Here is an 18,877-nt window from a genome sequence, read left to right on the forward strand (position 1 = left end):
TGTTAAACAAATCAAAATATATTTATTTTCTTCTTAATGCGTTTGAGCAAATCAGTTGTGTTGTGACAAGGTAGGGGGGTATACAGAAGATAGCGCTATTTGGTAAAAGACCAAGTCCATATTATGGCAAGAACAGCTCAAATAAGCAAAGAGAAATGACAGTCCATCATTACTTTAAGAGATGAATAACTTTGTGCAGTCGCAAAAACAATCAACCGCTATGATGAAACTGGCTCTCATGAGGACCGCCACAGGAATGGAAGACCCAGAGTTACCTCTGCTGCAGAGGATAAGTTCATTAGAGTTACCAGCCTCAGAAATTGCAGCCCAAATAAATGCTTCACAGAGTTCAAGTAACAGACACATCTCAACATCAACTGTTTAGAGGAGACTGCGTGAATCATGCCTTCATGGTCGAATTGCTGTAAAGAAACCACTACTAAAGGACACCAATAAGAAGAAGAGACTTGTTTGGGCCAAGAAACACGAGCAATGTACATTAGACCGGTGGAAATCTGTCCTTTGGTCTGATGAGTCCAAATTTGAGATTTTTGGTTCCAACTGCCGTGTCTTTGTGAGACGCAGAGTAGGTGAACGGATGATCTCCGCATGTGTGGTTCCCACTGTGAAGCATGGAGGGGGAGGTGTGATGGGGTGAAAGTGCTTTGCTGGTGACACTGTCTGTGATTTATTTAGAATTCAAGGCACACTTAACCAGCATGGCTACCACTGCATTCTGCAGCGATACACCATCCCATCTGGTTTGGGCTTAGTGAGGCTATCATTTGTTTTTCAACAGGACAATGACTCAACACACCTCCAGGCTGTGTAAGGTCTATTTTACCAAGAAGTAGAGTGATGGAGTGCTGCATCAGATGACCTGGCCTCCACAATCCCCCGACCTCAACCCAATTGTATCTCATGCAAGATGGCGCTCTAACCAATTGTGCTATTATGGGTGTTTGTTCGCGTTATTTGTAATTTATTCTGTACATAATGTTTCTGCCACCGTCTCTTATGACCAAAAAGAGCTTCTGGATATCAGGTCAGCGATTACTCACCTCGTATTGGACGAAGATTTTTTCTTCAAGAGTCGGACGCGAAGAGTATTCTACAGACACCCGACAAGGCCCAAATCCCTGTCATTCGCATGAGAAAGAGACTGAGATATCGTGGACGTAGGTCGGGGTGCCTTGTAAGGATACGACGGCGAGCGAGTAAACTGCCTCTTCCATCAATCCTATTAGCCAATGTTCAATCATTTGAAAATAAATTGGATGACCTAAGATCAAGGTTATCCTACCAACGGGACATTAAAAACTGTAATATCTTATGTTTCACTGCGTCGTGGCTGAACGACGACATGGATAACATACAGCTGGCGGGATATACGCTACATCGTCAGGATAGAACGGCTGACTCCGGTAAGACAGGGTGGCGGTCTGTGTATATTTGTAAACAACAGCTGGTGCATAAAATCTAATACTAAGGAAGTCTCGAGGTTTTGCTCGCCTGAGGTAGAGTATCTCATGATATGCTGTAGACAACACTATTTACCAAGAGAGTTTTCATCTATATTTTTCGAAGCTGTCTATTTACCACCACAAACCGATGCTGGCACTAAGATTGCACTCAATGAGCTGTATAAGGCCATAAGTAAACAGAAAAACGCTCAACCAGAGGCAGCGCTCCTAGTGGCCGGGGACTTTAATGCAGGGAAACTTAAATCCGTTCTACCTAACTTCTACCAGCATGTTAAATGTGCAACCAGAGGAAAACAAACTCTAGACCACCTTTACGCCACACACAGAGACACGTACAAAGCTCTCCCTCGCCCTCCATTTGGCAAATCTGACTATAACTCTATCCTCCTGATTCCTGCTTATTAGCAAAAACTAAAGCAGGAAGCACCAGTGACTCGGTTAATAAGGATGTGGTCAGATGACGCAGATGCTAAGCTACAGAACTGTTTTGCTAGCACCGACTGGAATACGTTTCGGGATTCTTCCGATAGCATTGAGGAGTACACCACATCAGTCACTGGCTTCATCACTAAGTGCATCGATGACGTCATCCCCACAGTGACCGTACGTACATACCCCAACCAGAAGCCATGGATTACAGGCAACATCCGCACTGAGCTAAAGGGATGAGCTGCCGCTTTCAAGGAGAGGGACTCTAACCCAGACGCTTATAAGAAATCCCGCTATGCCCTCCGACGAACCATCAAACAGGCAAAGCGTCAATACAGGAATAAGATTGAATCGTACTACACCGGCTCTGATGCTCGTCGGTTGTGGCAGGGCTTGAAAACTATTACAGACTACAATGGGAAGCACAGCCGCGAGCTGCCCAGTGACGCAAGCCTACCAGACGAGCTAAATCACTTCTATACTCGCTTCGAGGCAAGCAACACTGAAGCATGCATGAGAGCATCAGCTGCTCCGGATGACTATGTGATCACGCTCTCCGTAGCCGATGTAAGTAAGACTTTTAAGCAGGTCAACATTCACAAGGCCACAGGGCCAGATGGATTACCAGGACACGTGTACTCCAAGCATGCGCTGGCAAACTGGCAAGTGTCTTCACTGACATTTTCAACATGTCCCAACAGATCCAAAGATGATGCAATCTCTATTGCACTCCACACTGCCCTTTCCCACCTGGACAAGAGAAACACCTACGTGAGAATGCTATTCATTGACTACAGCTCAGCATTCAACACCATAGTGCCCTCAAAGCTCATCACTAAGCTAAGGACCCTGGGACTAAACACCTCCCTCTGCAACTGGATCCTGGACATCCTGACGGGCCGCCCCCAGGTGGTAAGGGTAGGTAACAACACATCTGCAACGCTGATCCTCAACACAGGGGCCCCTCAGGGGTGCGTGCTCAGTCCCCTCCTGTATTCCCTGTTCACCCATGACTGCATGGCCAGGCACGACTCCAACACATTCATTAAGTTTGCTGACTACACAACAGTGGTAGGCCTGATCACCGACAATGATGAGACAGCCTATAGGGAGGAGGTCAGAGACCTGGCTGTGTGGTGCCAGGATAACAACCTCTCCCTCAACGTGATCAAGACAAAGGAGATGATTGTGGATTACAGGAAAAAAAAGAGGACTGAGCACGCCCCCATTCTCATCGACGGGGCTGTAGTGGAACAGGTTGAGAGCTTCAGTTTTCTTGGTGTCCACATCACCAACAAACTATCATGGTCCAAACACACCAAGACAGTCGTGAAGAGGGCACGACAATGCCTATTCCCCCTCAGGAGACTGAAATGATTTGGCATGGTCCTCAGATCCTCAAAAAGTTATACAGCTGCACCATCAAGAGCATCCTGACTGGTTGCATCACCGCCTGGTATGGCAACTGCTCGGCCTCTTGTACTGATTTTGCTTCCAGAGACAGTTTGGAACTCAGTAGTGAGTGTTGCAACCGAGGACAGACAATTTCTACGCGCTTCAGCACTCGGCGGTCCGTTCTGTGCGCTTGTGTGGCCTACCACTTCGCGGCTGAGTCGTTGTTGCTCCTAGACGTTTCCACTTCACAATAACAGCACCTATAGTTGACATGGGCAGCTCTAGCAGGGCAGAAATTTGACCAACTGACTTGTTGGAAAGGTGGCATCCTATGACGGTGCCACGTTGAAAGTCACTGAGCTCTTCAGTAAGGCCATTCTACTGCTAATGTTTGTCTAAGGAGATTGCATGGCTGTGTGCTCTATTTTATACACCTGTCAGCAACGGGTGTGGCTGAAATAGCCGAATCCACTAATTTGAAGGGGTGTCCACATACGTTTGTAGATATATAGTGTACATGGTTTTGTTCCCTTCTTGAGAGCCTGCCTTACCCGTACAAACACATACTCACACACACACACAGGGCTGAAACCTTCGTCAGGGGGCGGTGGCTGGCTGCTCACACTAAGCGCAAACTGTCTCTGTGAGAACCTTTAGTCTTAACTGGCCATGAGTTCGGTCCTCGTCACAGGACCCACATAGTTCTCCCCTCTAACCGACTCAGACAGCAGATACTGGGGGACAGGAAGGTGGCTTGACTCTGGGGCTCCACACTGCAGTAGTGAAACACTGAAAAACTGCATTGTTGGTTAAGGGCTTGTAAGTAAGCATTTCGCTGTAAGGTCTACACCTGTTGTATTCGGCGTATGTGGCAAATACAATTGGATTTGATTTGATTTGAATTGAGATGGTTTGAGATGAGTTGGACTGCAGAGTGAAGGTTCGATTCCCATGGGTGGCCAGTATGAAAAAAAAAATAATAATAATAATGTATGCACTCACTAACTGTAAATCGCTCTGGATAAGAGCGTCTGCTAAATGACTAAAATGTAAAATGTAAAAGCAGCCAACAAGTGCTCAGCATATGTGGAAACTCCTTTAAGACTGTTGGAAAAGCATTCCAGGTGAAGCTGGTTGAGAGAATGCCAAGAGTGTGCAAAGCTGTCATCAAGGCGAAGGCAGGCTATTTGAATAATCTGAAATATAAAATATATTTAGATTTTCTTAACATGATTCCATATGTGTTATTTCATAGTTTTGATGTCTTCACTATTATTCTACAATGTAGAAAATAGTAAAAATAAAGTGTCCAAACTTTTGACTGATACTGTATGTATATATATATGTATGTGTGTGTATGGTCGGTATGCAGTGGTATGTAATGGGTGAGTGTAGGGCTGGGACTGGTGGGAGCAATACACTGGTACTGTGTCTGGCCTAATTAGAATCATATGTGCTCACTGTAGTTTACGATGCGGAGCGAGGGATGTCCAGGGAGTGAGAGCGGGATGGATCCAGGGATGACAGTGTGTGTAGAGAAGAATGGGTGTCGCAGTATAATGTAGTGGAGGAGAGAAAACAGATGTAGACTGACCGGTGAGTGTAAGTGACACAGGGCCTAGTGAGATATACGGCTGACGTGGTGCATGATGCTGCTCTGCTGTTGGGGAGAGATACGAGATAGGTTAAATAAATAGAGGACATAGCAGGGGTGGCTAGGACTACTCTCCTTCCCTGACTTCCTTGGTGGGATGCTGTCTTGTGTCATGTACTGTATATAGTGATGTCATTACAGCTGCAAATAAAACGACCTGTCCACTGACTTTGGCTCACGTCCCTGTCAGTCGTAAGTTGACGTTGATTTTATGACGGATGAATGGAGGACTGGCGAGAGGGAGGTTAAATGACTGGAGAGAAGGAGCATCATCAAGCCAATGGGGATCTGGGTTACTTGGAGAGAGCGATAGAGAGACAGAGAGGGAAATGGAGAGAGGGAGAGGTTGCTCTGTGTGGTTTTACCCCATCTCTTCTGCTTTTTCTTCTCACCGCCCACGTTTCATCTGCCTCTCCACACACCTTTCCACATTAGCACAGACGTCTGTTAGCATGGCAGGAGGATAACCATTATGTGAAGAAAGGGAGAAGTTAGAATGCTTCAGATATGATTCAGTCTCCCGGTAGGTTAGTAATTCTCTGCCTTGTCCAGAGACATCAAAAACTAGAGAAACATGGGAATGGGTGAATAAAAGTGATATGCTAGGTTATGGTACGGTTCAATATGATATGGTAAAGAAAGCTCTGGTCATTGCTAATGAATGCTTTGGTTTTCCTTCCCAGCTGAGATACCAGCATGGCCTGTCCACTCCAGACCTCCGCCAGACCCTGCCCAACCTCAAGAACTTCCTGGAGCATGGCCTTCTAGTCCAATGGTAAGTACCTGTAGAAGTCCACTCTCATTCTCCGTGTCTTAGTAGTATTAGGCCACCCCACATAGCACTCTTGCTTTCACTATCTCTACATCTTTTTCACTTCAGATGGTTTCAGTTGAAAATATTGGTGAACAAAGCAGTGTATGTTTCTTAGGGATCTTCAAAACCAGCCTAAGGAGTTCAGAGTTAAACTCCACATGCTTTTGAACTTACTGTTTGTTTGCAGCTATTTCATGGGGTCTGATAGACGTCAGACATTCATTCAGATCTCCTGAGCCTCAGGCCGCAGGCATTGAATGATCCCACCATAGAACCTGAGAATCAGCCCATAGTAGAGACTAGAGACTTTCCCGGACTACTGCCGCCGGTCCACCCATCACAGAACATTGACTTGAATGGGGATACCTGTTCTAGTAATTCTAATTCTATGACTCCGACTCCAACCATCCAGCACACAGCCCTATAAAAGGGAAAATTATCTTCTTTGATCTGCTCTGCTCTCCCAGGGTCAGCAAAAGGGGGAAATGTGTTTTACAACCTTAATTGAATAACCTTTTGTTTTGAAAGGAAAGAGGCCATGTTAAAGCAAAGCAATTGAATCCTTGCCTCCTCCATCTTCTCCTAATGGGAAGTGGAAGCCCTTAACCCTTTACACTCATGGGAATTTGCCTATATGGATAGGGCTACATTGAAATGTTTCTAACAGAATAAATATGAAAAGCAGATGCATAACCATGGTAGCAATTGAAAGGGAACAGATTGGAGGTTATGGGAATGTTATTAAACCAAAGGTGAGGACACAACAGTTCACCTGACACAAGACTGAATCCAAACATAAACTGTTGAGTTTATGTGCATTTTACATTTACTGTACTTTTTGCTGCATTTGTTGATAACAAAAATTGAAAATACTCTGGATACATTCAGTAACATGAAAAATGTGGGTAGGTGCAACATAAGACAAACATTTCTTACAAGGGTTTGAGTGAGTGGACTCTGGTGTCTCCAAGTGGCCACACACCTCTCCAAAGTGTCTTCAACTATAAGGTACATTTTTAAGCTCTCCTAGCTGTGCCGTTGAGGAACTAGATCAAGCACACTTGTAGTTGTTTTGTTTGGAACACAACCCTGCATCCTCGCCATCACACAATTGGGGCGCTATTTTAACGAACCTAACACAATTGTAAATCTAAGCGCAGGCGGTAGCGCTATAGGTTCAGGGGTGCTCGGCCATGGAAACCCATTTCATGAAGCTCCCGACGAACAGTTACTGTACTGATTTTGCTTCCAGAGACCGTTTGGAACTCGGTATTGAGTGTTGCAACTGAGGACAGACGATTTTTACGCGCTTCAGCACTCGGCGGTCCGTTCTGTGAGCTTGTGTGGCCTACCACTTCGCGGCTGAGTCGTTGTTGCTCCTAGACGTTTCCACTTCACAGTAACAGCACCTACAGTTGACATAGGCAGCTCTAGCAGGGCAGAAATTTGACAAACTGACTTGTTGGAAAGGTGACATCCTATGACGGTGCCACGTTGAATGTCACTGAGCTCTTCAGTAAGGCCATTCTACTGCCAATGTTTGTCTAAGGAGATTGCATGGCTGTGTGCACTATTTTATACACCTGTCAGCAACGGGTGTGGCTAAAATAGCCAAATCCACTAATTTGAAAGGGTGTCCACATACTTTTGTTCCCGTCTTGAGAGCCTGCCTTACCCGTACAAACACATACTCTCACACACACACACAGGGCTGAAACCTTCGTCAGGGGCCGGTGGCTGGCTGCTCACACTAAGCACAAACTGTCTGTGTGAGAACCTTTAGTCTTAACGGGCCATAAGTTCGGTCCTCGTCACAGGACCCACATAGTTCTCCCCTCTAACCGACTCAGACAGCAGGTACTGGGGGACAGTGAAACACTGAAACAGGGAGGACATGCATTAAATTCTACTCTCCTTTTGCATGGAACTTCTTTTATTGACCCTCCTCTCCACCATATCACTTCCAGTTGCCCCTGCCTGAAAAAGCCTCAATTCAGATACTATTTCCAGCGGAGGGGCCAAGCATATGAAATATGGACGCATAAAAATGCTGTGCGGCAGCTGCAGGGAGTTAACCGGTAGACTGTGAGAGGGAGAGAGGTTTGATATCCGTTCCCCTCTCCTCCCCTCTATACGGGGGTGGTGGTAGGGCGAGGGCATGTCCAAGGGAACCGTTTCTATCCATGAACTGTAGAGATGTTTCCCCCTCCATATATTGCTAATTCAGCATGTACAATAAGCTGACTAGGAGGGCTCCTCATGCATGGGTACATGGGCTTTATCCAGGGGACTTCATTGGGAAATATATGGGTGTTTTTAGGGTTTGTACTTTACAGGAGACTGTGTGTTTTCTTTAATGTTTCTACACTGATCCCTTCCTACTAAAACAGTTGCAAACAGAGTCAAGACTTCTGTAGATCCCAGTGTCACTGTAGACACAGGTGTATAGAAGTGGAAGGGCTTGTAAACCTAGCCCCCTAATGTTACAGAACCAAGCATGTGGTTAAGGGAGCCAGTTACTTTAGGGTGAATGGTAACTAAAATAGAGTGAGTGAAAAGAAAGTGTTAAACATTACAGTGAGGAACATTACCAAAGGCAGTTCTTCTTGCTTTGTGAACGGAACCGCCCCCCAAAGGTTTTGAAACCCCCCTGGTGAGAGAACAGTGATAACAGACGTAAAGCTGGACCACTCCCTGTTGCCTTTAAACCATCAGCCACAAATGTATGCCCACACACACAGACACACACTCACAGAACACACAGGAGGAAGTGTTTAGCCTTGCTCGGTCCTGTGTGTGTGTGTGTCTGTGTGTCCGTGTGCGTCCGTCCACCTGAAACAACCAAGCAGGTTCAGACAAAATGACCAATAACAGGGTCAGGAATACTGGTACTGATTTGTGTCAGTAAATGACTGAACATGCATTGCAGTGAAGCTGTTAAATGTCACATACAGCACAGTAGGTGTTTCATTATGTGGAGATGATTGTCCCAGTAAAGTCCTAGGGATGGTAATTGTTGAGATAGTAATAGCAGACGCCTAATGTTGGGGAGGAACTCATGCAGTATAATGAATCAAATAAAACTAATGTGCTTGGATGAGTGTGAGCATTCCTACACAGACAGACACACTGACGCACACACACACACTGACAGACACACACACACACAGTTGGCTGTGCGTTGCAGGGTGTGTGTGTGCATGTGTTTCTGTGTGCGTGTTAGCTGTACTGTGGTCCCTATGGATGAGATCACATCTGGAGGAATGCTCCCCACCACCAGGCCTCTCTATGAATCAGACACCCCAGCCCAGCGCACAACTCCTTTATGTGTCACTGAGACTCTGAGTACTATACTAACAACACCAGCCGATATCATTATTAGTTGCCATTCGTTGAGATACTGTATTGACTCCCGTCAGCTATGTCATTGTAATGTGACATGTCGCAAATGAACGGAATGTGGACAGTGTCACACTATCTGTCGTACTGTGAAACAGTGTGGGATACAGTAGTTCTCACCTCTATTTGGATTAGGTTGTTATAGCTCGGCTATGTCTTTATCTCTGTGCCATACAAAACTGCTGAGAATAAAGTAAACTACAATGTAGTCACTATTGGCAACTTGTACAATATGTTATACATGCTGTGCTATGGTGATTTTGATACGATGGTTACGTTCTCCATCTTCAAAAGGCCAGACTTGGAGAAAGGAGATGTTCACTTAAATCCCCCCCCTCATTAAGTAAAACTTAATGAGGAGTTAAAACATCCAGAGTGAAGTACTGTGTCCCTTAATCACAGGTCCTCCAATGTCCACCCTGAAAGAGAGCAGGATGCTTACAGTACAGTATGCCTGGCTAATGTGTTAAGTACACTATATATACAAAAGTATGTGGACACCCCTTCAAATTAGTGGATTCGGCTATTTCAGCCACACCTGTTGCTGACAGGTGTATAAAATAGAGCACACCGCCATGCAATCTCCATAGACGAACATTGGCAGTAGAATGGCCTTACTGAAGAGCTCAGTGACTTTCAACGTGGCACCGTCACCACCTTTCCAACAAGTCAGTTCATCAAATTTCTGCCCTGCTAGAGCTGCCCCGGTCAAATGTACATTATGTTATTGTGGTAGGCCACACAAACTCACAGAACGGGACTGCCGAGTGCTGACGCGCATAGCGCGTAAAAATGGTCTGTCCTCGGTTGCAACACTCACTACCGAGTTCCAAACTGCCTCTGGAAGCAAAATCAGCACAAGAACTGTTAGTCGGGAGCTTCATGAAATGGGTTTCCATGGCCGAGCAGCCGCACACAAGCCTAAGATCACCATGCGCAATGCCAAGCGTCGGCTGGAGTGGTGTAAAGCTTGCCGCCATTGGACTCTGGAGCAGTGGAAACGCGTTCACTAGAGTGATGACGTATGCTTCACCATCTGGCAGTCCGATGGACGAATCTGGGTTTGGCGGATGCCAGGAGAATGCTACCTGCCGGAATGCATAGTGCCAGCTGTAAAATTTGGTGGAGGAGGAATAATGGTCTGGTGATGTTTTTCATGGTTCGGGCTAGGCCCCTTAGTTCCAGTGAAGGGAAATCTTAACGCTACAGCAGACAATGACATTCTAGACGATTCTGTGCTTCCAACTTTGTGGCAACAGTTTGGGGAAGGCCCTTTCCTGTTTCAGCATGACTGCAAGCCAGGCCTAATCGCCCAACATCAGTGCCCGACCTCACTAGTGCTCTTGTGGCTGAATGGAAGCAAGTCCCCATAGCAATGTTCCAACATCTAGTGGAAAGCCTTCCCAGAAGAGGGGAGGCTGTTATAGCAGCAAAGGGGGGACCAACTCCATATTAATGCCCATGAATTTGGAATGAGATGTTCGACGAGCATGTGTCCACATACTTTTGGTCATGTAGTGTACTTAAGTAAAAATACTTTAAAGTACTACTTGTCATTGTTTTGGGTATCTGTACTTTACTTTACTATTTATGCTTTTGACAACTTTTACTTTTACTCCACTACATTCCTGAAGGAAATATGTACTTTTTACTCTCATACATTTTCCCTGACACCCAAAAGTACATTTCGAATGCTCAGGCAGGATAGCAGTAGTCAAATTCACGCACCTACCAATAGAACATGTTGTCAACCCTACTGCCTCTGATCTGGCGGACGCACTAAACACAAATACTGTGTTTGTATATTATGTCAGTATGAAAAATGTATGCACTTACTAACTGTAAGTCGCTCTGGATAAGAGCGTCTGCTAAATGACTAAAATGTAAATGTAAATGTCTGAGTGTTGGAGTGTGCCCCTGTCTGTTTTACTTAATATAAGGAATTTGATTTATAGCATTTACTTTAACTTTTAACTTTTAATCAAGTATGACAATTGAGTACTTGTTCCACCACTGTATTTAAGGACATTTAAAACTAGATACTTTTAGACTTTTACTCAAGTAGTGTTTTACTCTGTGACTTTCACTTTTACTTGAGTCATTTTTTATTAACCTTTACGGGATCGGTGTCCTGTATACGGGACGGTTGAGCTAACGTGCGCCAATGTGATTAGCATGACTGTTGTAAGTAACAGCAAACTTTCCAGGACATGGACATGTCTTATATTGGCAGAAAGCTTAAATTCTTGTTAATCTAACTGCACTGTCCTATTACAGTGTACATGCAGGCATCTGTGTTGGCCAGCTCTCTCCTGGGTCCAAACCTAGGTTCTCCTAAAGCTGATATGGATTTCTGTGTGGTAGGGGCACTGGGAAAGAGCCAGGGAGAAACTAGAAGGCCTGATATTAATTCAAATCAGAGATGGGATCAGTCTGAGCTCTTGCCCCGAGGACGTCGTTCAGTGAATAACAGACTGAAGGCAGTCATTAGCTTGTTATAAATGACGGATGGAACGTTTGAAACTCCTGCTTAATAAACAGTCAGCTCCAACCTGTCCTCTGTTTGGATAGGTGCCCGGCCTGGGCCACGGTTTGGTTTCGCTCGATGGAATGATAATTCAGTTCTCATGGAAGGTCTTTATTTTATTAATGTTTTTTTTTAAATTATTATTATATACACTACCAGTCAAAAGTTTGGACACACCTACTCATTCAAGGGTTTTTCTTTATTTTTACAATTTTGCAAGTTGTAGAATAATAGTGAAGACAACAAAACTATGAAATAACACATATGGAATCATGTAGTAACCAAAAAAGTGTTAAACAAATCAAAATATATTTTATATTTGAGATTCATAAAATAGCCACCCTTTGCCTTGATGACAGCTTTGCACACTCTTGGAATTCTCTCAACCAGCTTCACCTGGAATGCTTTTCCAACAGTCTTGAAGGAGTTCCCACATATGCTGAGCACTTGTTGGCTGCTTTTCCTTCACTCTGCCGTCCGACTCATCCCAAATCATCTCAATTGGGTTGAGGTCGGGGGATTGTGGAGGCAAGGTCATCTGATGCAGCACTCCATCACTCTCCTTCTTGGTAAAATAGCCCTTACACAGCCTGGAGGTGTGTTGGGTCATTGTCCTGTTGAAAATCAATTTATAGTCCCACTAAGCCCAAACCAGACGGGATGGCGTATCGCTGCAGAATGCTGTGGTAGCCATGCTGGTTAAGTGTGTCTTGAATTCTAAATAAATCACAGACAGTGTCACCAGCAAAGCACCCCCACACCATAAAACATCCTCCTCCATCCTCTGCTACAACTCCCCTACGCATTGCTTCTTGACACACTGCGCGCTTAACCCGGAAGCCAGACGCACCAATGTGTCAGAGGAAACCCCGTCCAACTGACGACTGAAGTCCGCTTGCAGGCGCCTGCCCCGCCACAAGGAGTCGCTAGAGCACAATGAGACAAGGAAATCCCGGCCGGCCAAACCCTCCCCTAACCCGGACGAAGCTGGGCCAATTGTGGGCCGCCCCATGGGTCTCCCAAACCCGAGGCTGTAGTGGTGCCTCAGCACTGTGATGCAGTGCCTTAGACCGCTGCGCCACTCGGGAGGCCTGGGAGGTCTGTTTTTATTCCCGTCTTCCAAATCAGTTTTTGTTTTACATTTTTGGAGCGTGCTCAAAACACACCAGAATGATTTTGTTTAAGAGTTCACAGATACAAGACACTAATGGCAAACCATTTGTCTTTGTCTTGGAGAAAACTGATCAAGCGTTTTGAACAGTATGTTGTTTCTATTTAACCTCGGTAATGGGATATATCGTCGTTAAGGGCCAATGTGAAGGCATTTGCATTAGATGTTTTCAGATAGACAGTGAATAAGTACAGCACAGTACATCCCCAGTTATGGCTCAAAAGAAGAACACTCATTCCAGATTATCTCAACTCCTTATCTATTTGTTTTACCGTGCATGAACGTTTGACCTCATCTTATGTGTTCCTGTAAGCGCCTTATTAAATGCTGTCTGTGAGCTGTAATTATCATCAGGTATGACATGGGCCATCCACTCTGTGCATGTGTGTGTACTCTATGCTATGGGTCCTCTTTTATAGAGCACTCTGTGGACTGGGTGAGAACCGCTGTCTTGTCTCGTGTCTATGACTCCCTCATCAGGAGTGAGTCGCGCGCGTGTGTTTTTAATACCCTGTGCGCTGCTGTCTCCATAGGAGGCAGGGGCCACAGTCAGGACCCTCTTTACAAGCTACCATGTGTTGAGTCCTGAAGCACTCCATCAAACAGTTTGTCAATGACCAGTCAGTCGTGTTTGAAATATCCCCTGGCGAAGGTCTCTATGTCCTCTGTGTGTGACCTGCTGTCACATGCTAGACTAGACTTTATCTGACAGACAACCAGGCGTCTGATACAGGGACATCACCACCCAGTGACCTCACCACCCCATTAAGCCGTTTAACTAGCCAGGATCATTTACCCAGGCTCCTCTGTTCTCTAACCAGCCACAGGTGGACCTCTGACAGCACAGGGGCCCAATTTCGCCTTTGACCCCGTGAGATATGCCACCAATGACGCCTCTCATACCTGAATTAACAGGTTAAGTATGGCTAAACAGGGTGGTGACGTTGGCCCGGCTATAGCCCCCTTGTTTAAGTTAATTTACAGTTGGGGTTTGCATGGGACAAATGGGGGTTGCAGTCTACAGATGAGATCTGCTCTGCTGTGTCCGTTATCTGTTATTCCGCAAAAATGTATTGGATTCTTTCTAGGAGGCATGCTGTGAGCTTCCACTATGCAGGGCCCTGCTGTCACATGAGCTGAGCAAATGTTTTTTAATGTAATAATGGGGAGTGATTTGCAGTGGGCCAGCTGTCTGGGCTCTGGATCAGGAGAGGGAGAGATGAGATCAATGAAGAACCATGTCCGATCAGAGAGGCCTGGGGGCTGGGCAGGAGAGGGGGGCCTCCCTCCCTCTCTCCATGACCCTCGTTGAATGTGAAAGACTTATGAGCATATCCATCATCTCTCTCTTTCTTTCTTTCTCTCCCTCTCTCTCCTCTCCCACAGTGACCGGCACCATGTCTCCAGCTCCATCCCGGTCCCAACAGGAGCCAAGTCTCAGCTCAATGTCTCGGCTGCGTCCGAAGTGGGCTTCCCCACCCACACCAGCTCTCCTGACCGGGGCTTGCTGAGGAAAAGGGCCAGCTCCGAGGCAGACAAGCAGAAGTACAAGGCCTCCCCTCCTCCCAGCTACAACACGACCATGGCCATGGACCAGCCCCAGAGTGCACCGCCCGACCCCTCCCCCAAGCACTTGTCCTCCTCCCTGGACTTTAGCATTGACCTGGCCAAGACTCTGGAGGTTCAGGCACAGGCACCAGTCCTTGGGGAGGGAGAGGGAGATCGAGTGGTAGAGGGAGGTGGAGAAGGAGAGGTAGAAAGCGAGGTAAAGGAGGTTGTGGAGGAGCAAGAGCAACAGCCCTCCAGCACTACTACAGGAGGCTCAGATTCCCTCACTCCGGCTGGGGGCACCACCAGTGAGCAAGTGGAGGAGGTGGCACCCACCAGCGAGCAGTATGCAGACCATACCATGAACGGCTCAGTATTGCCAGGCGAGGGGCTGGCGGGGCCCGCAACAGGGCTAACGTTGACCATGGCATTAAACCCAGAGATGTGCTGCTCGGTGGAGCAGGCAGAGGAGATTATGGGGACTGAGGCAACAGGCCTGGGTTTAGGGATGGGCCTGGGGGATGGGGCCAGGCTGGAGGACTACCCCTGCATCCCTGTGGAGCACGCCGTGGCCGTGGAGTGTGACGAGCAGGTTCTGGGCGAGCTGGACGCCGCCGGCTTTGAGGAGTTCTCCCGCCGCATCTATGCACTAAACGAGAACATGTCCAGCTTCCGCAGGCCGCGCAAGAACACTGAGAAGTGAGGACAGGTGGGACCTTAGGGGAGGGCTGAGGGGTGAGGACAGGACCGGGCAGGGGTGAGGACAGGACCGGGCAAGGGTGAGGACAGGACCGGGCAAGGGTGAGGACAGGACCGGGCAAGGGTGAGGACAGGACCGGGCAGGGGTGAGGACAGGACCGGGCAGGGCAGGGGTGAGGACAGGACCGGGCAGGGCAGGGGTGAGGACAGGACCGGGCAGGGGTGAGGACAGGACCGGGCAGGGGTGAGGACAGGACCGGGCAGGGCAAGGGTGAGGACAGGACCGGGCAGGGCAAGGGTGAGGACAGGACCGTGCAGGGCAAGGGTGAGGACAGGACCGGGCAGGGGTGAGGACAGGACCGGGCAGGGGTGAGGACAGGACCGGGCAAGGGTGAGGACAGGACCAGGCAGGGGTGAGGACAGGACCGGGCAGGGGTGAGGACAGGACCGGGCAGGGGTGAGGACAGGACCGGGCAGGGCAAGGGTGAGGACAGGACCGGGCAGGGCAAGGGTGAGGACAGGACCGGGCAGGGCAAGGGTGAGGACAGGACCGGGCAGGGGTGAGGACAGGACCGGGCAGGGGTGAGGACAGGACCGGGCAAGGGTGAGGACAGGACCGGGCAGGGGTGAGGACAGGACCAGGCAGGGGTGAGGACAGGACATGAGTCAGGGACATGAACAGAGTGCAGAGGAGGGGGTGGGGGTCAAACAAACATAGGCGCTACAGTATCTGGAATGATGACCAATTTGCACTTCTTCTCGAAAAACATTTCTATAATCCTTTAAATGAAATAAAGCGAATGTTTGTGGTTGAAACGCTTCCCGGGCCTTCTTCTTTCAGGGTGCATGGCAGTGTTGTGAGATGGAGGGAAGGAGAGAGTGTGTGTGTGTGTTTGTGGTAACCACCTCTACACACATAAAATGCATCCTTCCTCCCTTCCTTGAAGTAAGCAGTGATCTAACATGAGTGGGTTCATGAAAGCTATAGTGGAGTCCCTACTTGTACCTGTCCAGTCCTGTTATATCAGTAGTGACTTCAAGGTAAGGAGGAAGGAGAGGTTTATTAGAACAGAGCCAGGGCCTTCAGCATGGCTGACAGAGGAAAGGAGTTACAGCAAAGACCTATCCCACCTTTGACCTCTGTCACCTATTACGAAACCGACCGGTCACTAGGCCACACAGCTTAGACCGTTGGCCCAATCAGATTCTCTGTTACTGTTACACCCTGCACCTCCAGGTCCAACAACCCCACCAGCCATTGGACAGGGCTGCCCTGTCTCTATCCCCAGGGGCCATCACTGTTCTGTTCTGGTTGAGGACGAGAAAAGAAAAGAGAGGAGCGAGGCAGGCAGGCTTGAGCTCATGGCACATGGCAGGGATACAGTGCAATTTTTCTGTCTTTCTCCTCCATACCTGCTTTCTTCTTTTTTTAACTATTTTAATAAGCACCATTAATATAAGTATTCATATGAAGTCCAATACTTCAGAAATTATTCAATAGACCAAAACATTAATGATGTGTACTGTATGCTGTTGAAATGTTTCACTCAGGCCCTACATGTTAATGACACATACTTACCTTTTACATTTTAGTCCTCTTATCTGTTTTGTCCTCTTTCATTTTCTTACATTTCTCTGTTGAACTACTTTTTGTTTTCGTGCACTGGTGTCCATTGGCAACTATGTGCGTTATTTATGTCGCTCACTGAATTAGTTTGTTTGAAAGGAAATCATGGTTTCTTTTTTCCCCTCATGGGCAGTCAGTCAGTCAGTGATATTGTCAAACCTGGGCTAAAATCTTTCAAATACTTACATACAATTTGGATCTAACTGTGTCCCCTGTGTATTGCTCTGGAAAGGACCACAGAGTTCCCTGTAGACAGAAGCTGATATGGTCAATTGATTTGCATACTGCCCACCGTATACAACAAAGTGGACTCGCAACAAGCCCCCTGAAAACATCCCAAACATTTTTGGGGGTATTATGATCAAATACTGTGGTGGATGACTGTTGAAATGTATTGTATTTAAGATGAGTGATTGAACCATTGTAGTTCATTTCCATAAAATGCTATACAGCATGTGACCTTGTACATATACTTTTGTATGGAGAGTGTTTTATTATTAAAGTATGTAGCCCCCTTTACACTGTGGTCTACCTGTGTTTGTTTCGGAGGTATGTGTGCGTATGCCTTTTATTTCACCTTTATTTATCCAGCTTAGGCTCGTTGTAATCTCTCGTAGACAGGTGCACGTAACATAACTGGTATTGTAGCATCTGTCAACAGACTGTGGGATGGGACGACTTACGAATAACTTTGTTCTGGTGCGCAGATTCTTTTGGACAAATCACTATTTCTCAGGTGTTTGCATCTTTTGAATTTCAACTGATCTGATTGGTCAAAAGCCCAATTAGTGGAAAAACGATCAGAATTGGGCTGCCTGTCTAAACGCAGCCGTTGAAATCCAATCTATTTTGTATGAGAGACCAATGCATGTGTGCATGCACGTGTGTGAGAGTGCATTATGTAAACGGCCATATTGAGTCAGGGATGGTGTGTTTGTGAGTGTATGTATGTTTGATTGAGTGTAAATTAATGAGTGAGGTGTAGTTCTGTCAGCAGGATAATTGTGCAGTCAGGCCAGGCAATCCAGTCCAGCCCCTGTCCTCTGGCTCCCCCTCAGTCCCCCTTCTGGATCACACACGCACACCTCATTAGCTAAAATTCAAACTGCAAACACTCTCACTTGTTCTAAACGAAAGACTACTCAATCTGCTTCATAGATTACATTTTTCTTAATTTCAGTTTATTTAATTGATAGCGGTTGGTTGCAGCTTAGCCAGCAGATCCGACACCTTGTGCTTGCTTACAGCTGCACTACAGGGTCGGACAGGCAGTTTGCCACAGCATCAATTTATGAATGGCACTAGAACGTGCGTTGAACAACAAAGTATAGTTAGCCAATCAGGGTCTGTGCGGACTACGTGTCACGCTGTGGAAATGTCCAAATAAAATTCCAGTATGGGGAATGGCCCAAACTATTAATGCTCGTCTGAAGTACAGTAATTCATTGGTAATCCATGTCATTGTTGTGAAGGGTGCAGTAACTAAGGCAATAAACAGCCACACACTAGAACATTGTTGTTGTCTTTGAATAATTGATTTCTTTGTTGGAGCTCCAAAAACATAACAGGCACATACTCAAATACACTGACGCATACTTATATATACTTGAAAGTGTTTTTCTCTTGTCTCCGTCAAGACAGTAGAATTAATCATTACAACATATGCTTACATTAAAATGTACTCCGGAACTAGTGGGAGGGAATTAAAATGCCACTGAATCATTTTGAATGAATAGGGACCCTTTGCTGAGGTTAGGGCCCACAGCAAAGCTCACCCCCGGCACCCTGACTTGAGCTACTCCCCTCATGGGCGCAAGCACAGGGGACCTGCTTACTGGAAAAACAGGACTCAGGCAAGTCTTCATACTGTACTACTGCATAGCAATGTTATGAATTTGTCACTGTGAATTTGTTTGCTATTGTGTGTACTGTTTTTGTCCTTTAGAAATGCCTTTTAAACATGAATGACTGTGATATTGATAGTGATTCAAAATGTTTGCTAAGACGATCCAGTTATGTTTTTGGAGCTCCAGCAAAGAAAGAAACTATTAAAAGACAACAACAAAAATGTTCTAGTGGGTGGCTGTTTATTGCCTTAGTTACTGCACCCTTGACAACAATGACATGGAT

At 46.6% G+C, this 18,877-nt stretch overlaps 1 protein-coding gene across 1 annotated transcript in view; it reads left to right on the plus strand.

The window, feature by feature from the left end:
* The window catches only part of LOC121579777 (UV radiation resistance-associated gene protein), a 137,511-nt gene extending 122,223 nt beyond the window's left edge, over nucleotides 1-15,288 (plus strand). The window contains exons 14-15 of the mRNA XM_041894664.2: nucleotides 5,646-5,737; nucleotides 14,260-15,288. Of these exons, the coding sequence (XP_041750598.2) occupies nucleotides 5,646-5,737; nucleotides 14,260-15,124 (957 nt within the window). The 3' untranslated portion in view covers nucleotides 15,125-15,288. The remainder of the gene's footprint in view (nucleotides 1-5,645; nucleotides 5,738-14,259) is intronic.
* The last annotated feature ends 3,589 nt before the right edge of the window (nucleotides 15,289-18,877 follow it).

This window comes from Coregonus clupeaformis, chromosome 13, assembly GCF_020615455.1.
Source record: "Coregonus clupeaformis isolate EN_2021a chromosome 13, ASM2061545v1, whole genome shotgun sequence".
Classification (NCBI taxonomy): Eukaryota; Metazoa; Chordata; class Actinopteri; order Salmoniformes; family Salmonidae; genus Coregonus; species Coregonus clupeaformis.